Source organism: Genypterus blacodes, unplaced genomic scaffold (assembly GCF_046128005.1).
Source record: "Genypterus blacodes isolate CSIRO-AG114 ecotype Tasmania unplaced genomic scaffold, CSIRO-AGI_Gbla_v1 ptg000005l_1, whole genome shotgun sequence".
In the NCBI taxonomy this organism is placed as follows: Eukaryota; Metazoa; Chordata; class Actinopteri; order Ophidiiformes; family Ophidiidae; genus Genypterus; species Genypterus blacodes.
In genome coordinates, this window is record NW_027466819.1 from 330,973 (window position 1) to 343,519 (window position 12,547).

General features: G+C 45.3%; 2 protein-coding genes across 3 annotated transcripts in view; one reads left to right on the forward strand and one right to left on the reverse strand.

Moving 5' to 3' along the window:
- Positions 1 to 441: 441 nt before the first annotated feature.
- On the reverse strand, positions 442 to 2,620 carry clul1 (clusterin-like 1 (retinal)). Its single transcript, XM_076149401.1, has 7 exons — positions 2,518 to 2,620; positions 2,231 to 2,379; positions 1,974 to 2,144; positions 1,459 to 1,897; positions 1,101 to 1,223; positions 808 to 1,022; positions 442 to 618 (listed from the first exon to the last, which is right to left on the reverse strand). The coding sequence occupies exons 1-7, from the start codon at positions 2,618 to 2,620 to the stop codon at positions 442 to 444; spliced, it is 1,377 nt and encodes a 458-aa protein (XP_076005516.1).
- Positions 2,621 to 6,063: 3,443 nt separating this feature from the next.
- Positions 6,064 to 12,547, forward strand: part of colec12 (collectin sub-family member 12) — a 29,910-nt gene continuing 23,426 nt past the window's right edge. The window contains exons 1-2 of one of the 2 annotated variants that reach the window (XM_076147974.1): positions 6,064 to 6,953; positions 9,017 to 9,067. In XM_076147974.1, coding sequence (XP_076004089.1) covers positions 6,947 to 6,953; positions 9,017 to 9,067 — 58 coding nt within the window. In that variant the 5' untranslated portion in view covers positions 6,064 to 6,946. The remainder of the gene's footprint in view (positions 6,954 to 9,016; positions 9,068 to 12,547) is intronic. The other variant, XM_076147980.1, reaches the window with a different exon arrangement.

Consider the following 12,547-nt stretch of genomic DNA (forward strand, 5'->3'; position numbering starts at 1 on the left):
GGAATTTACTGGGATATCACGAGTGGACATCAACTACAAAAATGGTAAGAATGGGATAAGAAATTACATTTTTTGCCCCCAAAGTCACAATGTTGCACACAACTTTCTTGTGTTTTAATTTTTTTAATTTATTTACATAACTTTACAATAAAGGAGTTGCATTTACCTAATTTTTAATGTTAACATGTGGCGGTCACAGTGTATTTACATTTACAGTATACATGATGGCTACCTCACAGGAACAGGTACAGGTCTGGCTTTGCTCTCAAAGAACTGTTAGTAGAAATTTAGATGAAAGAACTTCTGTAGGTTTATAGATCCTCGAACCTGTTCGAAAACAATAATAAGAAGAGATGGAGATGAATGGAAACAAGCCCACGTGACGCCACGAGTGAGTACAACAGAATTCATTCTGAAATCCTTAAATCTAGATGCAAGTTCTCACCTGACCATCTGTTTGTACTGATCCAGAGCCTCCTGAGCCACAAACTGGATAAAGGCCGGATCCTGCAGCTCCAGCTCCCCGGGGACAGCGAGGGTCAGTGGAGGAGAGTTCAGGATGTTTACCCCAACTTTGGTCTCTGATGCGGCCTCCTCATCGTGGCTGTCTGGCACCACCTAGTGAGTGAGAGAAGAACTGTCATCAATTATACCCCAACGTTCCAACTGTTTGTGCTTCATTTGTTCTTTTCATCTTTCAAATGTGTACAGATTATTATTATCCATGACTCCTGCTATTTTCCTTATTATAAACACTGTTCCACCTATAGTCTTACACCCCCTCCTCATCCTCTTCCTCGCGCTCACCGTGGTGACATTGAAGAGATTCAAAGGAGCGTCGTTGTTGTTCACAATCTCCGCCACCCAGCTGAATTCAGCCGCCATATTGCTGAGCCAGCTAACTGTTTCCTCAGTGTGGCGGCGGACAATAGAGAGGATCTCCTCGTACTGCTCCTTGGACACGTCCATCAATTGAGAAACCTCCTCCAGCTCCACATGCAGCTCGCGCACGCTGGGGCACTCTGAGGACAGGAAGAGAGGCTCAGATATGTGATGGTACTCTTTAAGTGGTTGCTATTGTCGGGGTGCTGGTGCCTCACCTGTGAGCAGAGCACCCTGGCAGGACTCACACTGGCTCTGGAGCTGCCAGCACTCTGAAGTCTGTCTGCGAAGATTCCGGCACAGCTTCCTGTTCTGCAGGAAACGAGGCAAAAGGTCCCTCTCTGCACCCAACAGACAGACAGAAGAAGAAGAGGAGGGGATGTTTGTTGTTATAAAGTTTTCGGGTTTAAATCTACATGAAAAGTAACAGTAGAACTTTTTAACCCCCTTAAACATCACAATCTAAGAACTAGTACACTAAAGACTACATTCTATAGGGAACAGCGATCATGTTTTGCTGTTATTTGAGGCCCTACATGCAATAGGACACACTAACAGCCCTGATGGTCCCTTTACCTCTCCTCTTCACCTCCTCCACCGTCTCATGGAGGCCATCTACCACCTGGGTCACCACAGCACCATATTCCTCCACCACACTCTTGCCAAAGTCGAAGAAGGAGTCCAGCACCTCCTCCAGTCCCACGCCCTGCAGGAAGCCTGAGTCTCGGGCTGGGTAGTAGGGATCAGAGGTGGGCTCCTCCACCAGCTCATCAAACTGAGTGAGGAACGTCTGCTGGAGGACTTTGTCAAACCTGCTTCTCATCCTGGACACCAGCTCTGTGCTTCTGTTCACCACTGAGCCCACCTTGTCCATCAGCTGGTTGAAGGACTCCTCGATGTGAGAGAGCTCTGTGTCGGTGCTCTGGGGTTCCTGGTTCACCACGATGTCTGCTGCATCCACAGGAAGCTCACGGGGGCCAAAGCTTCTGGAAACTCTGTGGAAGAAGTTCTCTGCCTACAGAAAATCCATTCAAGATCAAACAAACAGTAGCAGGTAACCACCACATCTCTGAGCGCTGTAGTTTCCATACCTTGGCTTTGAAAGTGGCAAATCCCCTTCGGCAGGTGGAGGTGTAAAAGGTTTTGCATTTGTCCTCCAAACAGGGTCTGCACTCCTCCCACTCCTCCTGCAGGGAGTCCTTACACTGTCCCTCCGCCTCCTGCAGCCTCTCACGCACCTCCTCAGCCAGCTGGGCGGCCCCCTGGTGGCAGCGAGGACACAGCTTTTAATGTTTTTCTCTCTCTTGCTCTCTCTCTCTCACTCTCTCTCACTCTCTCTCTCTCTAACCTTCTTCTTGTTGTTGCTGTGCCGGAGTGACATCATCAGGTGCTCGTGCTTCTGCTCGTTCCTCCATTTCACCTCTCTCATTTGCTTCACCCCATACAGACCTCTGCTCACCTCCTCGTCCACCAGCCTCTCACCATCCAGGGACAACTCTGACAGAGAGAAGGAGAGGTGAGTGACATGTTTACACTCTAAGCACTCAGATTAAATATGATTTATAGCACTGATATAAAACAGCAGTGTTTTTGATAGAATCTTAGAGAGGTTGAGCTTTGACTGTGACCGCTCACGTCTTAAGATGTCCTCAGAGATGGCTTTGGGTTGGTCCTCAGGGACACAATGTAGGACGCCCAGTGTCCCCAGCAGAACAACCACACCAAGCAGGGCCTTCATGTTTGAGCTCAGTCACACACAAAACTCAGTCTGAAAGAAGAGTAAAGGGGTTTTTAATGGATGTTTAGAAAAAGTTTTACTTTATACTCACACACACACACTCACACACACACACACACACACACACACACACACACACACACACACACACACACACACTCAAAGAGATTAAAATTAAACATCTAAAACTGTTTGTACTGTCTGGTCTAATCCAGGAAGCTAATAGGATTTGAGTTTGGACACGATAAACATCAACACTGACCATGAGTTTGTCTGCCACTTGATGGCGCTGCATATCTGTCTGCGCCCAACATACTGTGCAACATCTGACCCTCATACAAGACTGTCAGATAATAACAAAGTCTTGGAACCATGAAGAACAACACATGTTTCAGCAAAACCCCTTCATAGCATCTGTAGAGTAATAAACAGATCTCATATTGTGGATCAGAAACAGGTTTATGGGGCATAAAGGCTCCTCTTCCTCGTCCTCACAGAGACGGAGGACTGCAATCCATTTACTTCAGTTTACTTCAAATTCTGCTCTGTGGTCAAAAGGTTGGAAGCTGTTTTATTATCCAGGCTGCCATGAATCCACCACATCATCTTTACCCCCAGGAGGGCTGTTGTCTTTACTGATGCACTGCACACTGTGAGTTATTACACTGACTGACAGCAGCTTTTAACCACATATTTAACAGGTTAACAATCGTGGTTGAGACATCTATGCTAAGTTATACGACCCAACTCAACTAGAAATCCTAACAAGGAATGACTCACCATGTTTTTGATCCATTATCACGGCACACACACACACACAAACACATACACACACACACACACACACACACAACCTTGAGCAGCTTCTCTCTGAGGTGATATTTGTTTACTTGTTACTTTGCAAAGCCGTAATTAAATCACGGAGCTATTTCCACCTGCCTGGCTTCAGAGGGAGATGTGGCCCAGTTCAGCCGTGTGTGGAGTTACACAACTTTGTATGAACAACAAATGAGAATGGTCTGATTGCATTATGGGTTTAAGATTAAAAATATATATACAGTATATAGGAATTTAATATAATTTAAAAGAGATACAAATCAAATCAACATAATGTGCAGTTTGTTTATTATTCATATATTCTTATTAAGAAATCGTTCCATTCTAGTATTCTCAATATTGTTATAAATGAGCTTTAATGCCTGATGAACAAATACACACAGATCCTAAAACTCAAACTCACCAGTGGGAGATGGTGGCTGCGTCTCCACCGGCAGCAGGAGAAACAAGTTGTTGTGCTTTGTGGTGACTGCGGCTGCCGACTGATCTTCACCTGTCCGGGACTATTTGTGCTCTTTCCCACTGCGAACTTTATCCTATTAGAGTCTTTACCTGCTATTGGTGCATGCTAATCCATTCAACCCCCCCAGAGAGGCTTGCTTTGCATAACAGGCTGCAGAGATTGCTTAGTCATGTCAGACATACAGCACACACACAAGCAATATGTATTCATTCTCTGTTATTCTAGTCTATTTCTATTTTATATCTATGCAAAAGGTTGAAGTGGTAAATCAACAGCGTTTGGCCTTTGCGTTACATTTGAACCTGGACTTGTTTGTGCCACTGTGTTGATAACTAGTTCGCCTCTCTCACAGTGGAAGGGGCGATCATGTGAGCAGCAGAGTGTTTTTCTGGAGCTGAGCCATATGGAGCGCTCCACAACACCAACTGCCACCGAGCCCAGTCCATTCAACCGGCAGAGCGGTCGCAGTCTGCCCACACTCAGGTGTGTGTGGGTTGATTGGTATAAACAGGATGACTCAGAAAGTTAGGAGCCAAACTAAACTAAAGACTAGAGAGAGACTGAGTGTGTGCTAATGAAGACGCCATTACATTTGACTGTCTTTAAAAATAATACACCAATATCAATGAAATGACAGGAAAGGTCAAGTTTAACAAATACAGGACAACAATCAAAGTCAAAGACATTCCAACATTTTTTACGGAAACACTCTATCTGTACAAATACAATAGTAAGATTAAGATTAAGAGTCTTGGTCATAAGCCTTCCCTGAGGGACAGTGAGATGACACTAATCAGAGGGCAAGAGAGTCCTATTGGTTGAATATGGGGTCAAAAGTTCAGGGATATAAGCAGAAGACTGACAGAGATCCAGAAAAATGAAGTTTCTTTCTCTTTAAAGTCTGAATTATTACATGACGACAAATCTTAATCTGACACAAAGCTGTCAACCCGGATTAATAACAGAAAGTGAAGTCTTCTTCTCAGCAGGGTGCCTCATGTTGAGCATCTGTCCCGCTGATGGAATGTGAAGGGTGTGGGGTGAAAGGGTTCCTCTGTCCCCGTTTCTCGGCCGGTGCCCCTGCTCCCTCAGATATGTGCCCTCTTTGCACGCTGTGACCCGGAAAATAAGGTCCTCTTTGGATAATAATCAGAAACAGCCAACCTCCCTCCAAAGCCCTGCGCTGACACCTTCCACACCTGGTTCCTATAACACGACACTGAGAGAAGCTCTTCCCACATTCTCCCACCGTCCACCTTGACGTGAACACGGCCAACACTTGACAATAAGAAAGCTTGTTTCATATCCTTAGATGTCAGACTACATGCAGGGGAAACTGCCTGTGTTTGATCTTTGATAACATTCCTCTTCAAGTGTCTTTTTATTGATCTGCTGCTCCCGTCTCTCCTCAAGACCACAGGTGAGGTGTAGAGAGCTGAGGTGATCAAAGCGTGAGAATCCTGACAGAGGAGATAAACAGGTGCAGAGGATAAAGTGCTTTACAAGGCGGCGAGGTAACAACGGAGTGTAATGGTCTGAGAACTACTGAGTCAGAGAGAATGTGTGTCTGTTAGGGAGGGAAACAAATAACACATCCATGAGGAAGATGCTGGATATCTGTTGGTCACTTTGCTGCCAGCTGGTGTTCAGAGTTCCTGTTGGATGTCTTGGCCTCGGTGTGAAGATTTACATGGATGAAGTCCACCTGGCACTGTTTGACAATGGGCACATACCAAAACTTGATTTCTGGTGCGCTGAGAGCGATCACAGCTGTACAATAGGCCAAGTGTGTTATCAGAGGAGATGTCAGCAGCACTCTGTCAGGTCACTGTGAACCACCACACACTTTATTAAGTAGTCTATTAACAAAGAGTCACCAGCAAAAACAGAACTATTTCTGAGCCAAAGAAAGAGTTTCACAATGACTAATAACACACGCAAAGATTCATTGTTTTGTCGCCTGAATTGTATTTGTTTGGGGAACATTCTTAGAGAAGTTAAAGGATGAAGGCTCCTGTGCTTAGATTGAAGATAAATCTGACAACATAGAGAAAAAAAGACAATTACTAGAAAATATTCAGACTTTGTTTTATTTTAATATTCATTGTTCTTCAAGCATTCAAGAGACACATTTCAAAATAAATGTCCCCCAAACTTAAAGTATGACATAGCTCCACTAACTCTGCCAGCTGAGGACAATGAAACTAAATACAAACTAGAGGAGAGAACAGAAGTGGCAAACAGGGTTTCAATTTACTTTGACATGTTTGTAAACTCTAAATACCAAACGGGTGAGTGTGTGTGTGTTGCTGTCACAGTTAACAATGACCTTTCTTTGTCTTTAATCATGCAGCTTTAATCATTAGGGGCCTTATTGTGGTCAAAAGCGTGAAAAGGTGCTGTTTGGATGAAAACACTTAAAGGTCAATCAGACAAATGTTTGATGGGAAATGTGGAAGAAAAAAGGCAGATGAGTGTTATTGAGTCCCATTTTCCACACACACACACACACACACACACACACAGATGTGTGGAACACGTGGTTCCTCCTTCAGCCCTGAGGCGCCACTTCCTCTCACGTTTGGAATACTTTGACTTTTTGAATTACTCCGGTTACGACTGCGTGTAGAAGAAGTTTGCTGCAGGACCAAGAACCACCTCCACCTCACACACACACACATACTCACACAAACAAGGACACACGCTTTGTCTTCTTCTTCTTCTTCGTGCACCTTTTCCAGCTACAACTTCAAAGTTTCTACTCAGCTTCCAGCAAAGCTCCGGACCGTGCAGCGTGCCGAGGTTACCTGCGCCGATCTGGGGGAGACTTTCCCTGCGTCCCTCCCTCACATGGAGCTCTAAACTTCCACCTCCATCCAGCTTCTGTAGCCGATGCAGGACGGGAGACGCTTGGATACGCGTTGAACCGAAGTGCCGCTGCGCACTGGAGACTTTTTGGACCATTGCGATGCTGTGGATGTGACTTCAAACAAAGCAGCTCCACCACGGCAGACCTGTAAAGCACCATGAAAGGTAAGAAAACGATGAAGAAACGCGATACTTGACCATTTTCATCCCGACTTTCTGTCTTACCGTGGTCGTTTTCTGCGCTCTTCTCTCCGCCATGGAGAGCAGGAATGCGTGGAAGGTCCCACTCGCGTCCCGCATCTGGATTCAATCAGGGAAGAACTCGGGATTGTTTTGCATCTGGCCGCTGCCTGTGCACATCAAACACACACACACACACACTGAACTTTTACACAACAAACTTCTAAATATAGTCCTGCAACAAATGAGATGAGATTGGACATAAACTCATATTTTAAGTTACAGAATATAGAAGTAACTTGTTTTTCGGTTTTAAACGCGTCATTTGTGAATCTTAAAGTTTATTCTGTGTTAAAGTAACGCAGGTACATGACGGGAAATACTGAGTCAGACTTAATTACAGTAACAGGAGCAGAATGTGGTTTAGAATTTGAACCAAAAACCCTCAAATAACGCACTTTCTGGCACTTTGTTGGAATTTTAATCCAAAAACATGTTGCTTTTCATTTAAGGAGTGAGCAGGAGTCTGAGTCATGACAGCTGGGTACCCGTATGTATGTGTGTGTATGTGTCTGTGTGTGACATGTGCCGACCTGATGTTTTTGTCACTGCAGCATCTTTTCACTGATGTTGCTAAATCGATCGAGTGTGTGTCAATTTTGAGGCCAAACACAAAAGAGTCATCAAACAGACTGCTGCCTCCTGCTGGTCAGTTCGAGAACAACCATTTTTTAAAGAATATGCTGTTTACTGTTACAGGACACACACGCACACACACACACACACACACACACACACACACACACACACACACACACACACATACACATACACATACACATACACATACACACACACACACTCACACACACACAGTGGTGCCTGCAGTGTATCACAGTGATTCACATTCATGATGGAGAATCATTGGACTGATACTGAGCGATTACTGCTTACAAGAAAGCGGTAATTTCATTAACCTCCATCAACTGCTGTGAAATTGAGCAATGGTGCTTAGTATTGCAGAAAACAAATACCACTCATAGCCCTGTGTGTATAACTGAACATTCATACTGTATATATTGAACTATAGTTAAAGATGAGGACTCTAGAAATGATCTAAAAGTAAAACAACAACAACTATTTACTTATAACAACAACAAATAGGCTTTATTATTCACTCTGAAGTTGTGCCTGCAGTTTGACATTTCCCTTAACTGGAAAATCCACAACAGAGGAGGAAAAGAAACACAGATGACAAAGATTCTTGGCCAGAATCAAACTGGGAGTATGTGACCCTGGGACTACCTCAGTAGTTTTCAAATCCAGTTAGTTTCCATTCCCCGTGAATCGGAATGTTAGGAAAACAGGTCTCCCGGCCCGGCTGCAGCGATGCCAAGCTCAGTTACGGTAACATTGATGTTCTAATAGGACAAACACGTCGCTAAGGAACAAACACAGGAAAGAGTAATCTTAGGGTGGCCGGTTTCACGGAAAAAGCTCTCGAATTTTGCAGCTGTTGAGATTAAACTTGTTATCGTCTGTCTGAGGGCTTTGGTTCAAGAGCTGCTGCTGCTGCTGCGAGTGTGTCGCTTTCCAGACAGAGTGCATACTTGTGGAATGAACAGTTAGGGATGCTGTCTCATCACCGCCCGGCCCTTGTGGTCGTCCCTTCTCCATAGCTCATCTCCACATCTCTGGCTTATTCTTCTGTCGGTCAGGGATGATGACACAAAAATAATATTGGAGTCACCAAATTCTTTTCCCAAAAATGCACCAGAGCCATTTGAAAGGGAGGGGAGAGGAAAGACTAACAGAGAGAGACAGAGACGTTTACTGGAAACCGCGTGATGAGACGAGGTGTACTTGTTTGTTTGGGATGGCAGCATAACGAATGGCTGCAGGTGTTTGCAATTCAGAGATGAAAAACAGGTAATTGGTTCGGAATTAGGAATATCGTCAGCCAGAGATCTGTTTTCTTTCCTCTGTAAGTGCATAAACAGTTCTCAGCTCCACAATTAATCACCTTCTTGTCTGTGTTCTCCCTCCAGACGACTTCGCTGATGAGGAGGAGGTTCAGTCCTTTGGTTACAAGAGATTCGGTGAGTATCGCTTTCTGGCCGCCGGCTTCCACAGACCGCCTTCACTCGGGCACGATGCCGCCGGCGACTCCACGCTTACACGAGTATTTACTTTCTATACTTTTCCCAGCTGTAAGCCGCCTACAAGCGTCCTTACAAGCCAGACACGCCTTATTTCCCAGAAACCGAACTATACAATTATTTAGCTTGGCTCTGGCTTTTATTTCTCTGTGTTAAAACACGGAGGGGAAACGCTGGACGGGGAGGCCGCAGCGTCCTGGGTGTTCCTGGCCGCAGCACCGGCTCTGCTGCCATATCAGTATCTCAGTTGTTGTTTTAAATCCACCGAGCTCTGTTAAAAATACACACACACACACACATCTCAATCTACAGAGGAAAAGCCCCAAAGTGTCCAAATGGTTCCGCTCGCTCATTGTCAGAAGAGCTTAAAGCCTCATGTTGTTGTTCTCCTTGCGCACCATCAGTCAGCATCTCGTGGTCCAAAACCTTATTACGTTTGACTCACATCATCAGAAACTCATGCACAAAATATTCTCTCTAGTGTCACAAAAGTACATTTTGTACAAAGAGTAATAAATGATCACAACAATGAGAATATGGAGAAAGGAGTTACGTCTGCAGCTTCACATTCATTTGGACTTTTCCTACGAGATCCAACCCTCAGTTCTCCGCCACAAAAATCCAATTTGGACTACTGCCCCCCCTCCCACTCCCCTTCCCAGCTCCTCAGTCTGTCTTTGTCCTGCTGATCACACACACACACACAAACACACACAGACACACACACCGGCTTAGATCTCTGCAAATTGCTGCTGGTCCAGCCGTATTTCTGCTGTGCCTGAGCTGTAACTTCACTGTGATTTACTCCAGCGTCTCCCTGGGAGCGTTGCACCCCCCCCTTTAGATCATGTTACACACACTTTGGTTTGAACTGGTCACAACAGTCCCTGTGGTTTAAGAGGTGTGTTAAAGTATGTGTGTGTCACCCGAGCACTCAGCAGTCGTATGTCAGTGAGTGTCGGTGCGGCGCTCGTCCACATCGTGTGTCGATTGTGCACAATCGATTCACAAAGCCGGATGATGGACGTCTAAGTGTTATAAAGTTATGAAATGATCCACTTCTTGCACATAACTACACACGTGAGCAGAATACAGAGTGGCAAGTGCCTTTCAGAGTAGGAATGGAGTGTTTGGACTGGCAGTTTGACATCTGCTGGCCACGAGACGTCTATTAGCCCTCTGAGACTGCCACCGAATCTGAGAAGTTGCTGAGCGGCTTCCTGCATCTATACTGGAATTTTTATTCAGCGCGAGCCGAGAGATCCTATATACTTAGCGGGAGAGGGCGAGAGAGAGGGAGAGAGAGAGGGGGGGGGGGGGGGGGGAGAGATGCTGTGTCAGCGTTGTGGCCCCTTAAATTGGCCCCCAAAAATACAACCATGTGTGAACATAATGTCTCTGATTAAAGAAAGGGTATTATTATTAATGTATCTTCTAATTTTGTTATAATTAGTACACTTCTCTCTCACAGGAGCAATTATAAACTTAATATAAAAAAATTAAAGCCCCTGAACAGTTTGTGGCTTAAGTGGGTGTTGAAGTGGGTGTTGACCTTCTTGTCCACATTACTGAGGAGCGTTTCTCTCTGTTTCTTTTTCTTCACTTCTAACCGGTGAGGGAAACATTCGTCAAAGAGTTTTATTTTCAGTTGAAGCGCCTTCATGGCCTGGCCAACTTATTTTTGGGAACAAAGCAGTGAGTGGTTTTAATTTACGGGGACTTTATTAGGAGAAAAGAATGTTTTGAGAGTGCCTGCTTATTACAGCCCCTCCAGGGTGTGTGTGTGTGTGTGTGTGTGTGTGTGTGTGTGTGTGTGTGTGCGCGTGTGTGTGTGTGCGTGCGTGCGGCCCTGTGTTCTGTTGTCCCAATGAAAGATTACTGGCTTGTGTTTTCAATCAAGATGGGAGCGAGTGTGAGAGACGAGGGGGAGAAACATTAAAAGGATCACAAAGGAGCAGGAGATTGGTGTCGATCTTTCTCCGGAGCTGCGGTACGATGATGGTTTGCGACTGGTCAGGAGAGTAGTGGGTCAATCCTGGCTCCACCAATGAGAGGCAGGCAGGCGGCGAAGCATCCCAGACGAGGCACAAATCACCGCGTCCTGGCAGGGGCCGACGTGAAGCTCGCCATGCAGGCTTCTGCTCAGAGCGTTAGAGGGAGGACAGGCTCAGGTCAAACACGGGTCGGCGGGAACGGGCCCCCGAACCTGAGCCGGCCTTTGTTTAACCCTTCACTCAATGCTGCTGATAATGGCTGAGGTGCAGATGGTAAAGCTTAAGAATGAGGCACAGAGTCATGGCAGACATCACCATACATGCATGTGTCTGTGCTGAGATGTTAAAGATAAAAGAGATAAACTGAACAAAATCTGACATATAAGTGACTCAGCAAGGGTTTTTATGTCAAATTTATGTATTTTCTTCTATATTTTGTAGGGAATTTACACACAAAATCAACTCACATTTATTATTTGGGGGTTTTATTCCTCCAGTAAATTACATTCTCTGTCAAATAAGTTTAAACTAACAAACGACCACTGGAATTTGAGCCTTTTTATTGTATACAGATCAGACAGGAGCCTCGTCCATAACACATAAACGCATCACACAGACGTTGACCCTCCGCCAGACTTTCCTGAAATGGCTTCGGCATGTCATTTCTTTTCTGTCGTTATCACACTCGGAGATCAGAATCACTCCCAGCTGCCTTGAATTCCACCGTGTCTGGGTAGCAGGAACTCTTGGGACGCCAAACTGTAAGAAATGGCTGCAATTAAGTCGACACTTCAACAGAAGAGGAGTGAGAGTTATGGCTCACGGCAGTGTGTGGAGCTTCTGTCAGTCGGTGGTTTACATATACGTATTACCATAACGGTTGTTGTGACCGGCCTAACCGCCTTCACCATAACGTCTTCACACGGCAATCATAACGACCCCCCCTCCTGCACCGTACTCCCCTCTCATTGGCTCTTCCTCCCCTTGTGTAATGGATGTTGGGTGCGTTGGCCTCCCTCAGCCGTTTCTGGCTCCGTCACAAGAACAACACGCACTTCAGCCATTTAAACGTCTGATTCCATTTTATTCCGACAGTCTCAACAGAAGACAGGCGGGGTGAAAAGACGCTGGGCTTCGGAGAGAGTGTGGATCGGCCAATGTCAACTTTGGCGCTTCCGCTTTGAGAAGCCGAAATGAGAGATTTGTGTTTTTCTTTGTTCTGATGTGAATCACATCTAACCTGAATGTGATGCTTTGGTTTCTCTGGCTGTGATTGCGTTGGACCCCAAACCAACTCACCGTTCACTCCTTGTCTTATTTATGCTGTCGTACGTTTTTGGGATAAAAAATATGTGCCTCTAGTGCAAAGAAGTCAACCGCAAAGAATTGTTCTCTTGACTCAGCTTTCAAGCACTTCAGGCGTTTG